This window comes from Lepisosteus platostomus, chromosome 6 (assembly GCF_059453375.1).
Source record: "Lepisosteus platostomus isolate fLepPlt1 chromosome 6, fLepPlt1.hap1, whole genome shotgun sequence".
NCBI lineage: Eukaryota > Metazoa > Chordata > Actinopteri > Semionotiformes > Lepisosteidae > Lepisosteus > Lepisosteus platostomus.
In genome coordinates, this window is record NC_142616.1 from 52124379 (window position 1) to 52142968 (window position 18590).

Below are 18590 nucleotides of genomic sequence, written 5' to 3' on the forward strand. Positions count from 1 at the left end.
CCCACTTTGAGCAGTGGATTCAGAGGACTGAAAATAAATCTACTTAAACTGGAATGTGAAAGTTCTGTTTCACTGAACTTTAATGGTACTCCAAGCACACAAACAGCCCAATAAGAACGATTATGATGACGATGACGATTTTCACCGTTTCACGGGTTGTCAATTTCAGCACATATAGCATGGCAGGGTTTCTGAATTTGCTAAATGGGAGAATTAATGCTAAATGCTCAAATCTTTGCTAACACGATATTAGACAGCCTCAGACAACAAGGGTTAATTACCGTAACAGTACCCGAGTAACAGTTCGGGTTGACAACGAAATTATCTGAATCACAAAAAAGGCTGCATGCGCACGTTTGGCACCATCACTGATACTGTGTAGTTTATGAACGCATAAGATTTCAATCGTCAGTCGATACTTCAGATTCTGAAGAGCTGTACCCTTATTACCAGGAGCTAATGCTCCATAGGGGGCTATAAACAATTACACAGCAATTTCCACTTGCAGAACGTCTTTTCCCAAAGGTCTGAACGCGGCCAAGGAATGAAGACGGTGAAATTCCAATAGCTACTGCGACCAATGAAAAGCTGCTGACATTGACATACTATGAAAACACCATACGCTGGCGACCAACGCTGCAGCTTTGCCGCCTGGGACTTGTAGTTCTTAAGAGCGTGGTTTTCAATTCGATTATGCTTCATTCGACAGTCAGAAAAACTACATGTCCTACAAATTCTAGCGCCATCAAGCGTAGGGAGGACAGTGACAGTTTGCCACCGCAGCGGCTGGCACTGTGCGTTTGACACTGATAACATTATTGCGTTTTCTTTTAACATCTGTATTTGTAAAAACGTGACATTGACAGCGGACAGAATGCAGTCAGAATCGGGGATAGTGCCAGATTTCGATGTCGGTGAAGAATTTCACGAAGAACCTAAAACGTATTACGAGCTCAAAAGCCAGCCTTTGAAAAACAGGTTAGTGCGTAATGTGATGTTAACTAGCTCATTTGCAGTTTGCTGGGAATTGCCTGAGTCGAAAACTCCTAAAAACAATGCTAATAAAAATTATGACGATGCGGTATTTGTAACAGTGCAGTATTCATTAATTTTTGATAACTGTTCGTATTTTTCTTATTTTGCATATCCCGAAAAATCCCATGTGGATGTGTTCCATATGTTAACTGCGTTTTTTGCCACACAGATAATATTCTAAGTACTACAGTATGTCATCATATTACTCCCAGTCTACATGAGTTTTCTGGGAGGGATTTGTTTGCTATCGGTTTTCTATGGGTTTCTTTTACACAGATATAAGCTTTAATTTGGGGAATTGTCTAACTCAGTATCTTCTATAAATATTGTTAATTTTAAGTAATGATAAAGCTTTAAAGATTTAATTATGCTTTTTAGATTTCTTGTAGAGATATTTAAGACGCGTTAATGATAAGTCATTTTTACTTCAAAAATGGGATAACTAGAAACCGTTAAGCGTGGATCGATTAATTGATTTAATAATGCTCTATACTTCTTGTGTCTTGTCAGTAAGAAGTAACTATTAGGAATTGATCCTTAAATTAGGAAGTAACAGCTAAAGAAAGGAAAACAAAGAGCTATAATGTATCGTCAGTCTGCAGCTTTAAGAAACAATACGGTGGAAAACGAAAGAACACAGAGTATCATAATTCATCAGAGCAAATTTCCCCTAGAATTTTGCAGATTAATATGATGTGTTATGTAACAGAGACTTTGCAGTTAGGGATCGTTCTTTGTTTGGACATAGGTTAAACTGCTGTAGGTAGACATTTTAATGAATCCATGTCTTCGTTAGTAATTATCTAAAATAATACATTCATTTTACCGTAAGTACGGTGAATGTCCTGACAGTTTGAATTGCATACGTTAAAGAGCACGTCGGAAACTTGAGAGTGCTGACGTGTTTTGGATGGTCTTTAGCATCGCACTTCAGAAGATAAGGGTACAATGAACTTTTTAAAAGATAGGTTCATTTAAATAGATAAAATCCATTAAAATTTAAATTGATTTAACTATTTTTCTGACCGTTTTATTTAGTTTTTCAAATAAAGTATTCCTTCTATCCGTGTACAGGCATTCAAAACGTATTGTGAGTATAGGAAAATATTTCCTATTTACTGTACATTGGATTCAGTCCTTTGATAAATAATGGCTACCTTTCTTGCACAGAGCAGAAAGCTGAACTTACTTGTTTCATAAGATATTCTACTCTTCTGCTTAACGGAACTAAAGTCAATATTTTGTGTCAGAATTCAGTGTTGCACTGTTGTCTGAAATGGGTGGTAACTTTGTTTAACAAGCCGTCATATTTATTTGTTTTAGAAATTAAACACTGCACAGTGGTGCACTGGTTAGCATGGCTGCCTTACAGCCTTGGGTTCAATTCCTGGACTGCTTTCTGCAGGGAGTTTGTATGTTCTCGCCATGTTCAAATGGGTTTACTACAGGTGCTCCAGTTTCCTCCCACAGTCCAAAAACATACTGGTTGGTTAATTAGCTTCTAAGAAAATAGGCCCTGGTGCAAGTGTATGCGTGTCTGTGTCTATTTCTGTGTGTACCCTGTGATGCTTGTCTGGAGAGGCTCCAAGTCTCCTGCCATCCTGTACTGGATAAAGATCTAAGTAGATGGATGGATTATTTTGTAAACGATATACAGGTGAAGTGCTCTAAATAATTGAAGACTGGTTGACCTGTCTTAAGAGATTCTAGTAAAAAGGATTCATCCATAGTTATGCCATGTACAGTATAGTTAATAGTCTTGCTTTCTGTTCAAGTAACGGCTTCTTTCTGAAAATGCAAAGTACCTTAATTGTAATACTAAAGTTCTGCAATATCTCCCAACTTATGCTTGTGCTGTCAGATAACTACAGTTTAATTACTTAATAGTTCAGAGTTAATTACTGCACTTTATAGTTTACATACAGTATACATTTACAAATGTCATGACTTACAAGTGACTTAAATCAAATCATTTCCTAGCGCTACAAAAAAAAGCCCTTCTAAAGCTTTTCATAATTTGAAAAAGTGAAACACAACTTTAAAGCAATTTTCTGGTTTGATTCCACTTGCTTTGAAAATTCTGTTTTCTGTTTATTGTCATTAAAACTATAGGCATTAAAAGAAAACTATTCACATTTTTCAAGTAATTAGGGGACATTTCAAAAGTAACAGGAAAAACAAAGCAAAAAAATGGTTGTATTTGTAATTTCAGAGTCACTGCAGTACCTTATTAGGGATCTGCACCTCCTAGTATTAGAAGTAATTCAGGATACCTGTAAAAAGAAATGCTGCTTCCAAAAATCTGTACTCTGTACAAATACATAGTGCTTTCCGTCATCCTCATAGCAGAGGCTGGGACAGGTGTAGCATTGAGCTCTTGTTGCAACCAAAGCATTTTCTCCTTCCAGCTGAACAATGTAAAGCCTGCTGAGTCAGGGCCTTGTTCTAGAGGTAACCTTTCACCCTTTTACTGAGAAGAATGGTTGAAAACCATGAGAGACCAGCCTTTGGAAAGCCAGCAAACTATCAATACAGAGCAGGCTATGAGAGAGTGAATAACATAACAGCAGCACTGGAATATTGCATCTCTGTGCAGGAAAAATACACCGGCATACATGACTAGAATTCTTGGAATTGATAATTTATTCATTTTTTAATTAAAATGATTTAATCTAATTTCTTGTGGTCAGAATGCTGGTAATACTTTTGGATTCATCTTTTAATTTTAAACTTCTGTGTCTTGATAGCCATGCCTTTTTTTTAGAGCGCGAGTACCAGCTAAGAGCTCTAGATTGGTTGGCAGATGATCTGTAATTCTGCACACTGAAGGGATGGGCACAGTGAAAATGTGTTTTGCCGCATTCTGACAGTGCAAAGAAAAAGACCATAGAGGCCTTTAGCATAAAGAATTAAAACCCTACACAAAGCAAGAGTCATTGTAGTCTCTTTGAAGAACAAAAAGGGGAACAAAGGCCAGTACTTAGAACTTGGGAGTATTGGAGTAATGTTTCTTTTACATTGATAAAACAGACACAGTTGCTCCAGTCCATGTCATTATAGGAACAAGTAATAGGTTTATTCCATGCTGAAAAGAGAAGAAAGAAAACACAACGTTTCGGCCGTGGAGCCTTCTGATGCAGCATGTGACCCAGATCACTGAGGAGCAGTGACTACTCATGAAAAGAAGAAGCGTGTCTCAGATCCCTGTTCGTGCTGGTGGTCTGTACTCATCGACATGATATTTTCTCATAATATATGGAGTAACACTGCACTTTTCTCTCCACTTTTTAAAACCGAGATGTCACAGTTCATTTTGCCTTCTTATCATTAAAAACAAAATGGAAAAGAGAAAGGAGCTGAGCTCACGCACAACGTGAAGCTTGTAACTTAATTCATAATTCTAAACTAATTTCTTCATTAGAAAATTTCATTACTTTACTAAGTTAAAAACTGAATGGCATTTTTGTGCGCTCAGCTTTTGAACCACTGCCACTATTTCTTTGGGAAGCTGAGTACAATTAATTTGCTCTTATCCTGGTTACAGTTCAAAACCAGCTGAAAACAGTGGGACCTCAAAAATCATTACAGTGTGACAGTGGCGAAGGGGCAACATTTTGTTTGAATTTTTAAGCCCAGTTTCTATGGCAACATAAAAACATGAAGGGTAACAGCAAGTTGGAGCTAATTAGTCTCAGTTTGTCTTGCAGGAGAAAAGCAGAAGAAGTGCAATGTATTGCTACAGTAGCAAGGTACTGGGTGTTTGCTGTTATACTTATGCACAGTAAATTGTACCTTACTGTAAGCTAGTGGTGTGTGATGTCACTTGCAGCGCTATTCTTTTTGTTTTTGCTGATTAAACCGAGAAAGCCAAAAAAAAAAATCATTGCTAGTTTAGAAATCACTGTAAGTTTGATTATTGCTGGATGTTATTTGAAAATATGGTTCTTTCAAGTAACCTAGGATCAAATTGTCCTAACGATAAATGCAAAGGACATAATTATAGGTTCTGAGCTTGATAAATCAGTTTTTTATTATTGATGCTAATTTACTCTAGACAGCAAATGTAAATTTGCTTCCTAGGATATAGAAAGCACATGATAGAGAGAACTGACATTTGGCTTCTAAGTATTTTTAAATCTAGTTAATTTAAATGGTTTACTACTTAAAATGTTCTATCCAAATATTTTTCCAAAGTTACCAAATATAGCATAGTGTTCTCCTTTGGAGTGTCTAGCATTTTTGTCTCATACTTTATTTGTTATTCATGGTACTCTGCAATTTGTTTTCTGTTGCAACATGTAAGGAAACTTAGTAAGCACAAAAACAAAAGAGAAACCCTATGTTTGTAACATACAATAGTTAAGTGACCTTTCGTTTCAACAGTGTGTTGTACTCACCACCTTCAAAATATTAGTGTTCCTTGAAAATATATTTATATTTTTGATTTATTAATTATAGTTGCTTGTATAATGCCGTATACAATATACAGTATTTTTATACTGTGTACTGTAGTACTGTTATAAGATTAATTATAACAGTGGTTAGCATTACTGGTTAGCATACAGTGCTGGGGCCCTGGCTTCATTTCCTGCAGTGCTACCTGCGCGGAGTTTGTATATTTTCCCTGTGTTTGTGTGGGTTTCCTCTGGGTGCTCTGGTTTCCTCCCATAGTCTAAAAACATACCAGTAAATTAATTGGCTTCTGTAAAATTGGCCCTGATGTGAGAGTGTGTGTTTGTATCTGTGTCTGTGTATGCTCTGCAGTGGCCTGGCATCCCATCCAAGGTTTATTCTGCCTTGAACGCGTAGCTTACCATGATAAGCTGGCCCAACTTCCCCCATCACCCTGTACCGGATAAAGCAGTTTAGAAAATGGATGGATGGATTTATTCATTCAGTAGATGCTTTTATCCAATGCAAGTTATAATTGTATCCAGTTAAGTAAATATGCAAAGGGTACGTATGATAGTACCATGAAACAACAATAAAACCACAAGACATAGTAATTGCAGGATGACGTGCTAGATGTTGTACAGTACTAAGGAGTTTCAGAAAGTCACAGATGAGGTGTAGTGTGTGAATGTGAGGTTGTTGTAAATGACAGCACCAAAGTTCTTGGCATTCCCGCTTGGCTGTGATGTGTGTTAGCTTAGTGTTGGAGAGATTGAGCTAGAGATGGTGGTTGCTGAAAAAAGATCATCACAGTCATGCTATGACGTGTTAGGTAGACCTGTATACTAATTGTATAAGGGGAGGTAGAATTGGTTATCAACAGTGTGCAGTGATACAGGAACCTTTGTGAGAGAAGAAGAGAAAGACCCTGAGGGACTCCTGTTTACAAGCTCTGATGCAGAAGCCAAACCTCTCCTTGGCACTTTGTAGGATCTTCCTTCGAGATAATCTGAGCACCAGCTGAGAGTAGTGCCAGTAATGCCAGGGTTGACAAGAGTGTTGAGGAGGATCTGGTGATTCACAGTATCAAATACTGAAGAGAGACTGAGAAGGTTCACAACAGAAGAGAGCAGCTCAGAGTATAAAGCTTCAGAAATTGACAGGAGAGCAATCTCTGTAGACTGCCCTGCTTTGAAGCTGGACTGATTTGAATTAAGGAGGTTTTATAAGACGAATTTGGAGAGTTGGTTAAATACAGCACATTCAAATGTGGACAGGAAGGATATGAGAGAGATTAATATATTTATTATTAATAACATAATTGCAACATTTGCAACATTATTGGCACTATTATCTTGAAACTGTTCTTCGCTAATTTAGTTCTTATTAAACTCTAGGAAACTGTCCATTCTTTATGAAACCAATCACAACCATCCTTGACCTCCTTTGGTTTGGATAGAATTTTGCAGAACTTTCATTAGGGGTACTAGTCTGACCTGTTAGAAACCTTTACTTTTTAGTAACTTCCTGTATAATTGTTGTAATTGTCCATAAAGTAGATTTGACTTTTAGGTGATTATCTTAATATGTGACACTGTCACACATCTAAGAACAGCAGAAGATGTTCTTTTCCTTTGTGGCCATGGATTCAAGGCTCTGTCCATCTGCTTGGTACACAGAGTGTCCTCCCTGTAGTACAGTTCAGTTGATATCAGTTCATCTCCAGGGTCTGTAATAAGTGGATCTGGATGGTGTGGGAAAAGGAAGGGTTCTACTGGTCCTCTAATATGTAAGAAGTCGGAATTGGACTTCATGTTCGGCTGTGACTGATTCTACTCTTCATGAAGTTGACTGGAATGATTCTCATACAAAGCTTTGGACACTGACAGGGAGAGGCACATGGCCTCTTACCTGTTTTTACCTTTCAGGATAGTTTCTGTTCATCTTGCAGTGGTGCTCTTGTGAAATATTCCATTTCACGAGCAAGGACTCTCTTGCAGACTTGTGCAGCTGCCCTGAATTCTGAATTTGGTCATGGTATGAGAAGTACCAAAGGGTTTTAGTACTTCTAAGTGATGGCAAATGTTGAGAAGGTGGTTTGTACTTTTTATACTGGCCAACCAGATAAAAAGTAAATTATTCTCTGGAACCTCCTAAGATTTCTCTACAAGAAACATACAAGCTTGTTTTGAAAAAGATAAACAGGGGCAGCCTCATAAGTCTGATAAGCATTATCATATTGTAACAAAAAAGATTAAATGAGAATTCCTATCTTTTACTAGCCAGTAGCAAACAAAAAAAACATATGTTTTCAATGTTATGACCGTGCTTCATTCTGCATAATGCAAGTGAGGTTTTCGTTAATTTCACCAACAGCTAGGAATTCATATCTTGAAGGAGTTGATCCCTCAGTTGTTGATAATATACAGTCTACATCTTTGTGTTTCTGTGAACACATAAGGTTCAACATTGGTCTCAAGGGTGAGTCTGTCAGTTGTTCACTTCCCATATTGCACTGATTCCACCTCACAACTTTGAAATCATCATCCTAACGTTTTTCAGACATTCCTGAGAGACATTCATTATGAGGTGTGGAACACATTAGATAAGAGAAGCAATACGCGTGTCTGTTCCTTATTGTCACAGCTTTTAATTTTTTTTAAAAAATGCGCCAAGTTTAAGCAAGTGCCTAACTATATTTGTGATATTTTATTTTATTTTGCAAGATTCAGTTACTTGTGTTTACGGGACACTTAAGTTAATTAACACAAATCTGCTGTAGCTGCTGCAGTTTGTTACAGCTAGAAATTAGCAGCATTACCTTTTTACTAATAATACCTTTTTAAATTGTATTAATTGTGTAATCACTTCATTCATAGGATTCATCTGAGTTTCTGCACTGTGCCACAACCTGTTGGAGGCACCAAATTGAAGCTTGTAAGAAATGTAAATGTTGTACTCAACAATATATGTATATAAGAAATGAAGAAAATGCAATGATCTGCATTTTAAGTGGAGTGTTGTTAAAAGTCACAAAATCAAACAGAATCAGAAACAACATTTATGTAGATTTTATAGAACAGTATATAGAATTACAGTATAGCTCCAGCTGAGAGTTTTATAGTGACACCAAATCTACATGTCTTAGTCAATTATCTCTGGGTATTATGACCCCAAATGTTAGATGGGGTCCATAATAAATCTTTGACAGTTTGTTAAGAAGAGGAGCTCACGCAAATGATACTTTACATTATGATACTTTCTCCCAGGGCAAACATATCTACAAAATGTAATTAAAATCAAAGGAGGTCACATTAAAATGGCCTTTTTGTGATTGATTTCGCGTAGAATGATAATTATTAACAATAGTTTTCTCAAATGTATTACACATTGATTCTAGCGGGTGTATTGTATTGAACATTTTAGCAAGTAGCAGTGAAGATTCCAGATCAATTACATGAGTCTGGGATAATACTTGCATCTGCAACTCCACAGATTTCTACGTTGCCAGTAAGAAACAATCATTTAAAAGTAAATGGAGTTAAAACAGTTTAATTATTAATGCATTAGTGAAATACATTGTCTCAAATGAGTGATGACAAAACTTACATTTTCCAATGTATACTCGCTGGTCAAGATATCAGGACCCCTGCCAAATATTATACAATTTTTTTGCTCCATGCAGAAAACTATTTTTTCTGTGGCTTGTGTAAACAAGATCTTGAAATGTTTATATCCAAATGACAATTCTAGTTATATCGTTCTGTGGTGAAGTTATGATGAGGATTGTGGTGTCTGGAACTGACCAACACTTTCCAGCAGCTTTCAGATGGAATGTAATCAGGGGATTGTTCCTCACACATGCCATACTGTACATTGCCTGCATGGAGAGAGTCTTTCCTCTTGAGTGGGGGTTACTGATGTATTGGCCAGTGAATGTGCCATATGTATTTGTATTGCCTGAGCTGTATGTATATAGCTTTCAGAACTGTTTCAAGTTCTTCCCTCTGCTTAGAGGGAAGAGAAAGAGGGGTAAAGAGAAAGAAGGAAAATGGAGTCATGCTTACTTGTCTTTAAACCAAAGAAGGGAAGTGAGACCAAGTCTGTCAGCATATAGACTGTTTTTCAGTTAATAATTTAATCAGGCAGTTCTACAATCTCTCCACATATACTAAGTACAGAATGACTAAGCAAAGGCACAAGTAATAGGTTTATTCCATGCTGAAAAAAAGAAGAAAGAGAACACAACGTTTCGGCCGTGGAGCCTTCATCAGGTGTGAGGGCGTAAGCAAAGGCGTATGCTCTTTCAGGTATTATTAAGGTTATTTTTGTATTTGTGCCCATTCTAAATTGTCACCACAATAACAAAGTGTGAACGCAATAGACAGTTGTAAGATTTTGTGTTTCAACACTGTGTTTCGACACACATCAGTCAAATACTGTGGAAAGCGATTATTTATAACCTCATCCCTGAAGAGCCCCATGTGAAATACTAAGATGTCAGTGTGATCATCTGAAACATAACCGTTCCAAATAAGATTCTGCAGGAGATGCACCCTGGTATGTAGATGAAGAGTGTCATTGGATGTCACTATAACATCAGAAGCAATTTTAATTAATGCATATTATATTATATTCAATTATTTAATTGCAATTAAGGATATAATTTTTAAGTTCAGATCATAATCATAACAGGATTCATTACATTTATTATCATAACAGTTCCTAAGTGAAAGTAAATTTCAGTCTCTTACAAACATACAGTGAACAAACATCTGACAGCATTTCATCTTGTTTTTTTAACATTTTCATTTCTAGTTTATCATAATCAATTTTTCTTTACCCCATGATCCTTTTGACACAAATAATACAATCCATCTTGATATGAAAGTTTATAGTAATGAGATGAATTTGAAAGTTGGGCTAACTGTATTCATGATTGGAAGATACTTTTTGATAGTTTAAGAAGATAAATTGTGTAATGCAAAGTGCACTTTATTAAATATATAAGGCCCTAAGTCAACTGTGGTATAGTTTTATGCAGTTTTTTTTCTAATGTTTCTAATGATTTTATTTAAAAAAAAATTACTTCCTACTCGTAGATTACACCAAAAAATATTAAATAGCATCAGACATTTAATGAGAAATATGAAAAACATATTACAGTAAACATCAAGAGACTATCACAGTAACATTCAAAGAAAACACTCTTCGAAAGTAGTTCAGGCAGCAATAATGATGAAAGTGTGTTTAAGTGAATAATGGAGATTTCACAACTTTATATATGGGTTAAAGCTTCTTCGAAAGTGGCTCAACCAGTGTAGGCATTTGAACAGATTGAACCATAAGATCCTGACCAGTTTTAATCGGACTCATGCTATTAACTGGTATGGCTATCATTGCCAAAGTGGCAAAAGGATAGGTTGGGTATTAGTTGGTTAGGCCCTCTCACCTTTTGGCAAAACAGCCATTCCTTTGGCCCCCTGGGTATGGTGATCACAGTTCGAGATGGGCATCTCATCTCCATTCTGCAAGGAGCATGCAGCCTGTCAAAAAACGTGTCTCTTACAGATGAGCAAGTTGAGGAGGATGTCTGTCGATCCTTACTGTCTCTGTGTGGAATGTGAGTTGGAGCCATAGACCAGATAGTAAAACAACCGGTAATTCTTAATTGATTGGGTAAATACAGTAGGGTCTTGATATTCAAAAGGGTTTGGTGCAGAGAACTTTTGTGAATAGCCAGATTTGCATACAGTATAACTAAGTCCACCCAATACGGTCAATGATGTGCTACAGTATATAGTATATATGGTAACCCTCCCTTATATGACATTTAAAGTACTAATGCATTGGCCTTAAATTCATAAAAATAATATGGGTCATCTAAATTAAATGATAATAATTACATACTTGTACTAATCTAAGCAGTAACCTTAGTACGCTAAAATAAACAACATGAATTCCTCCTCTGCACCCAGCAGATGCCTGCACTTTCTATCTTCCCAGCTCCATGAGTAGCATGGCCAGGGCAATAAAACTGTCAGTGAGCCTGTAAAGTCTTCTCCAGCCTGTCATTCCCTATGCTGACACAGAACCGGGAGCATGTGTTATAATACATAACAAGAAGCAGTTGGGATGTGGATGCTGGGTAGTGGGTACTTGGTCAGGGAGAGGCTCACTCACCAGCTAGATTCGTCTTACGATCCTACTCTGTAGCGCAGCTAATTTTAAAGTTGAAATGCTGCCCTTATCACCCTTTGGCTCAGTTTCAGCGCACTCTGCTCTTACTTCTATCATAAGACCTCGTTGGCCAGGCAGGATCGTGAATATGTAAACTTGCAAATGTTAAATTTGCAGATGTTGAGACCCTACTGTAATTAATTCTTTACTTAATTCAGAGTGTTGTGGAAATAGTAACTCAGCAATATTTGGCTACTACCACAATTGCTAGCAGAACACAGAAACTGCATTAAAACACAGGACTGCTGCAGGTGTCACCTCTGCATGTTACAGTTCCTCACACTTAGGTATCTTCAAGGCACCTACTATCAACTGCTGATGAGTTGAACATACCACATAAATGGAGGAGCCTACAGTACTTTGCCTTTGTCAGCATAAAGTAAGTAGCAAAAGCCTTCATCAGGCTTAGTGTATAGTCTGTGCCTCCGTATATTCATTTTGAGAATTAATTTTGATTTCTTGCTGTCCAAAATGTTAGTACTTGTCCAAAATGCTGTCTTAAAAATGATTGTTTTCAAATCATAGAACTTTCTCCTACCAAACAGAAAAAAAAATCCTGAACCATTGTTCAAACCAGAAGCTTGAATTACTGCTGACAGTGCTGTATATTCAGGTATGATTTTGCATTGCCCTTCACTTTAGTTGCGACAGTTTCATAGTAAATTAAATCCTGCATTTTTTGCCAGTTCTAATGAGAAAACTGTGTTCTGGTCTGGTTGATTCCTTTTGAATGTACTTTTCTTAAATTTGCTAATTCAAGTATAGTGGTGTGTAAAATAACCCAGTAAATGATTACAATGTGTTACTAATACTCTGTGACAGCTTTACCAAGAATCTCAGTAGTGTCTGATTGAACAAATTCAATAGCAGGCTTGTTCTTACATTTATAAAACGTTTATGCTAATCAGATCATTGTACATATCATGGGAGTCACATTAACAATGATCTTTTCTATTTTGGAGTCACATGACTTATATATATATACAATTTATATTTATATATATTTTACAAAAAGGGTGGAGCGGTGGCTCTGTGGCTAAGGATCTGCGCCTGTGCCTGGAAGGTTGCCGGTTCAAATCCCGCAGCCGGCAGAAGAATCCTCCGTTGGGCCCCTGAGCAAGGCCCTTAACCCCAACTGCTCCAGGGGCACTGTATGGCTGACCCTGCGCTCTGACCCCAAGCTTCTCTCCCTGTCTGTGTCTCATGGGGAGCAAACTTGGGTATGCGCAAAAATGATTTCCTAATGCAAGAAATTGTATATGACTAATAAAGTGATCTTATCTTATCTATACAGTATATATATATCTTTAACCTTTTTAGTACCTTTTGTAGTTGGAAGATGCCTTTGGTTTGATTGTGTGGCTAAATGAATGCAAATTCCCAGAGACATTTCCTTCCCTACAGTAATTTAGTTGTACTGCCAGTTGCACAGCTGGTACAAGTACTGTACCTTGGTGCTCAGGGACTCTGGTTGTTGTAACTAGTGCCACTAAAATGTACAGTACCTGCAAATAGTTTATATCACACCAGCCAGACAAAATGCTCCTCTCTGCCAAATTGTAGACCCGGAAATGAAATTAAACTGGTATTGAAAAAGACACTCATTATGATATCTTTTTCTCTTCTCCTTTTTTTTATTGAAAGTATTCCTGAAAGTCATGTGTCTAGAATCTAAGTGAAAATTTCTCAAATAACTTCTTATTTCATTGTAATATGAATAAGCCCTCCACATCGAGCCTTATGTAAGATAAGTTCCATATTTTAAATAATGTGATAATATGATAACAACCCATTGACAGGTAAACATACCTAGAATAGAATAAAACATAATTTAGAAGAAATGCATTCGTTTAAAATATGTTTAAGTACTTATATATTATTATTTAAGGCAGTAGCAACAGTATATATTAATGTGTTCCTGTGTCTCATGGATTCTTGATTAACCTTTAGGCAATTAAAAACAAGTCACACCTTGTCCATATTTGCATAACAGTATAACACAGTCTTATGGTATGTACATGAAGTTTATTTTTAAGGAAAAAGTAGGTCTTTTTAACAAGTCCATGCTATTCTCTACTTATGTTTTATTTCCTTAACTGTCTTTAAAAATCATGTTTCAGTTATGAACTAGAACACTTCTTGGGTGTTAAAAATATAGAAAAGTGATCTGTGAAGCACACACAAGGTAAAAGTTAGAAGCATTACTTGCATGTTCTTCGCAGATCTCACAGAAAAAAAAAACTTTTTTGTAAGTTTGTAACACTCACATTCTCCAGCCTTCAGAGATTTGAATCACCCAGCTAGACCTACTGTAGAGGAATACAGACAGGGTTGATTTTGAAGTCTGAGAAACTGTTTAATGCAAGAGTCATATTCAGTGTAAATTAGGATTATAAATTTAGCAAAGGAAGTGAGAATCCAGAGGAGAATATCATTGCAGTTTGATGCTATTAACTCTGTTTGTACTGAAACAAGAAACTGCTTACTGAAATACTTCATATAGCTGAGGACAATATCTGGCTCCAAAAAAGAAAATGCAGTGCATCATTTTTAATCAGGGGTCACCAGTTTCATAAACATACAATATTAAGCTATGATTTCCTTTTCAAACCTTATATTCAGTGTTTGTGTCCCAAATGTCCACCTGTTCCTGCTTCACTTCCTTTATTAAAAAAGGAATGACTTTTGAATTTTATGGTTGTATTGAGAGGTGTAAGGTGTAATTGTCTGTGGTTTAGGATTTCAAGAGCATTTTGGTTTGTGCCTAACAGAAACATCCTTGTCAAAACCAATCATGTAAAGACTTCTATAATTTGAAATGTGTGTTCTTCATGGCAGTGAAGTTCTAGCCCACTGAGTGTAACACCAAAGGGTTTCTGCTTCAGTGTGATGTGCACAGCAAAAGAGATCAGGGATACTTGCATATAATCCATAATGACTGTAAAGGTCTTAGTGGCATTGATTTCTGAAGAAGTGCTTTGCGTGTCAAATTTCATATTCCAGTAATTAATAATACTGGATCTCTGCACCTGACCTTTCACCTCCAGAGAAAGGCAATTTGGCTCATTTGCTTTTACAAAGAATGTCTTGTTCTTTTAAAAGGAGCAGCACATCACATTGGAAAAACTAGTAAGCATCTCCTCAGATACAGTATGTGGTTATGGGCCTGCTATGGGACTGTTGTCTGATCATCTTTTAGTAGAGGTGCTACAGCAACATGGGAAGTTGATTCATGGGCATTGCTGTGGTTTAATTCTAACTGGAGAGAGAACAGATGTTACCCGTAACTCTTTTGAAATATCCTGCTCATATGTAACTAACAGTGAGTCAGTCCATCGACTGATGGTTTTTATTTAACCTCAGTTTTTCTGTACAGTTGAAGGAAAGATCACTGTACATTGAGCAAAATATGTTTTTGATTTCTCTAATGTTTTGTTTTCTGGTGTTTTGAAAGCATGAGTAAGAGTGAAACATGGCTTAATAAGTAAGTAGGTAAAGGTTTTTGCTTGTGATTTGCAAAATCACATCCAAGTGGCTTGTAAAATGCTTTCATCTTGTTCTGAACTGGTCTTAGAGAAAAATTGCTGAAGATGGTGGTACTGTATAGGCGGATAGGGTGTTTTTCTTATGTTGTATGATGCAAAAATACCAATATTTTTAATATAGAACAGAATATCTTTATCTTCTACTCATATCAATTTTGACGTGCAAGTCACAGCATCAGTAAGAATTAAAACCCACATTGACATACAGTATTAACAATGTTAGCAACTGCAGCATGAGTGTTTCCAGAAACAATTTCATACAGTTTATGAAATGGAGAGCCGTTTCCTTTTGCAATTAGAGAAATATAGTGTATTCATAATACTCCAAGGTAATGGACAGTTGTTCAGTTGTTGTACACTTGTTTTTTTGCTTTATAGATCTCACTCTCAATCAAGTCCTCTATTCCATAAATTAATGTAAAACCACTACATTTAGCGCTCATTAAAATTTTCTTGTTGTCAGGGTAGTCTTCAATATGAATTTCATGACTTGACCTTTATGTTCTATTGATGTCATCTTCTGTAACGCTGGAAATGAAGTGGTACAGGAGATGAGTTTGAGGAACAAGTCTTCTTTTGTTTCATTGAAGTTGTCGCTATAACTTTAGAAATTTGGTGACTGAGATTTTTTTCCCGATTTCTAGAGTCTTCAAAGGGCATTTAAGGCTGTTTGTTATGGTCGTTCTTTATGGATTTGTACTCCTTTGGTTCCACATTTGTTTTGCTTAGCTCATCACAGAAAATCCAGACATGCAGCTAAGAAGGGTCAGGATTATTGTGTTTCAGAGGATAATTGATTTTAAGTGGAAACCGATAAAAGTTTTGACATTCAGCTCCCAGCACTTCTTAAGGTGTTCTTACATATTAACTTTTAGTACTCCCATGTGTCACAGACCTTTAGAGGTAATTTCCATCTGAAATGTCCCCTTAAACATTTTACATTAACATTTAAGTGTAGACAGTAGAGGCCTCGTTCAGTTATTTAATTGAAGTTATAGGAAAAATGTAAGAGACCCTCAATTCACTCTGCATGTTTATTTATTTTCTGTTGGGATTCCTTCTTAAAAAGCAACATCTAATTAAATAATAAGTAAAGTAAACTTTACATAGAAACATTCAGAGCCTCAATGTAAAAGATAAAGATAAAATGCCAGTCAATGCTATGCTTGTGTTCAGTTTTTTAGATAACAGATAGTTGTTTTATACAGTAGCTTTCAGTGTATGTGTACTATTTAGTTGTATACTGTATACTGCTCTGTAAATGTCTTAAACATTATAGGCACAATCAAGCATTTCAATATACAGTATGTACATTATAAGCATTGACAGTTTATCAAATACATCCCCAGATATTACTATTAGACTATCGTTAATACAGCTTAGCTTGGATGAGAAGAAGCTAAAATGAGGTGTAACGTAATTAATTACTCTGTATAGATTCATAAAGCTTAAAGTGTACTTTTTATGAGAAAAAATAGATACATCAGGACTCTCTGTGAGCTTAAAACAACACAGCTACTGTATAATTTTAATAGATGACCACCACAGAATTTTGCTTCTGCGCAGAAAAGGAAAATGTTTAGTGAAAAGAGTTCAAGAATGCAAAATGTCCAAGCAGCAGTGTGTATGTATAATCTATATATACTATGTAATCATCAACCACATTCGTTTTCTCAGTTTGTTGCTACCTACATCATCCCTGACATGACCTATACTACATATACAGTATATAAGCTCACTGCCTTACCAAACAGTTTTCAAACACAATACAGTAGGTCTTTTTACTCCAGGCAGTGATTACAGCTGGAACACATTGCTATACTGCTTCCACTAGATGTTCACAGATGTCTAGGGACCACTCAGCCAACAGCAGCTGGTATAGAATGAGTTGTAGGTACCAGTGAATTACATCTGATGTGAAGTTCTAAAAACAATGGTTCTCAGTCCTAATCCCGGAGGACAGCTGTGTCTGCTGAATTTTTATCCATCTTGATCTTTGATGTTAGCTTCTTCTTTTCTTCTTTAGCGTTTCCACTGCATGCCAAGCCAGCAAGCAGCATCATCATCAGCTAGGTGTAAAGCTGACAGTCCACCATTGAAGCGTGTCAGCGGGCAGTCGTTCACAATGTGTGACATAGTCTGTAGTGCACCAAGGCTGTGTTGTGGTTCAGTTGCCTGACCCCATCGGACAAGGTTGACTGCACAGCGACCCTGACCCTGACCAGGAGGGAGTGGTTCACGACATCTGTTGTCGACCACTCAGCACTCCAAGCCGAAACAGCTCTCATATCCTCTGGTGGCAGATCCAACCAGACTGGACGTCTTGAGGACAGGCCTCAAGATGAAACACATCTGTTGGATGAAACACAATGTCCATGTGAAGTGGACAGCTTGGCAAAAACTTCCTGTCAACGTAGGTGTGGTGGTGGGATGTTGCTGAGTACTGGCAGCCATGGTAGTGGAGTAGGACACAGGGTTCCAGTGATGGTATGCATAGACATGTTAAGCACGTCAACCAGCTTGGTGTGGGATGATTTAGACCAGACTGGGGCACAGTACTCTGCTGTTGAGTAGCACAGAGCAAGTGCTGTTGTCTTAAGTGTCTGAGCCCTTGCACCCCAACTTGTACCTGCCAGTTTACTAAGCAGTTAATTACGAGTACTGACTTTAGCTGCTGTCCTCTTCAAGTGTTCGTGGTACTGTAGGTCAGCGATCTATCCAAGGTTACACCCAGGTAAACCGGATTCAAGTCATCCTTAATATGCTGACCCTTGAGGTAAATATTGAGTTCCTGGTTAGCCTTTGCACTGTGCAGATGGAAGACACTGGAGACAGTTTTGGTCGCACTTGGCTGAAGACGCCACTTAGTGAGGTATTCCGCCATCGTCTCCATGTCTTTGTTCAGCACACTCTCTACCTAATTGAATGTGTGACCTTGGGTTCCGAGGAAATATAATTGGCATAGATGAATTTGCGAGACTTGGTCACTGGTAAATCGTTGATGTAGACATTAAAGAGGCTTGCAGATAAGACCGAACCTTGTGGTAGTCCTTTCGCTTGCTTTCTCCAAGAGCTGCATTTGTCTCCCATGTGAATCCAGAATCTTCCGTCGTGGAGGAAAAGTTAAACTATTTCGACTAACCAGGGTGGCAACACACCGTGTCATATGCTGCCATTTGGTCAAGAAACTGTTCCAGTTTAAAGGTTTTGCAGGAATCAGTTCTCGATAAACATGGTCAGAGCGAGAACTTGATTGCAAGTGCTACATCCTTGCCTGACACCTGCCTGCTCAACTATGATGGAGTTTTCCAAAACCGAGGTGTTCCTCTGGAGAATCAAACGCTCCAGTAAGCACACAGAAAGCAATGAAATTGGGCG

At 37.3% G+C, this 18590-nt stretch overlaps 1 protein-coding gene across 5 annotated transcripts in view; it reads left to right on the top strand.

Annotated features, from left to right (window-relative positions):
• Positions 1-760: 760 nt before the first annotated feature.
• mitfa (melanocyte inducing transcription factor a) overlaps positions 761-18590 on the top strand; it is a 72187-nt gene continuing 54357 nt past the window's right edge. For 3 of the 5 annotated variants that reach the window (XM_088636302.1, XM_088636307.1, XM_088636303.1), the window contains exon 1: positions 761-978. In XM_088636302.1, the coding sequence (XP_088492428.1) occupies positions 875-978 (104 nt within the window). In that variant the 5' untranslated portion in view covers positions 761-874. The remainder of the gene's footprint in view (positions 979-18590) is intronic. The other 2 variants (XM_088636304.1, XM_088636311.1) reach the window with 1 other exon arrangement.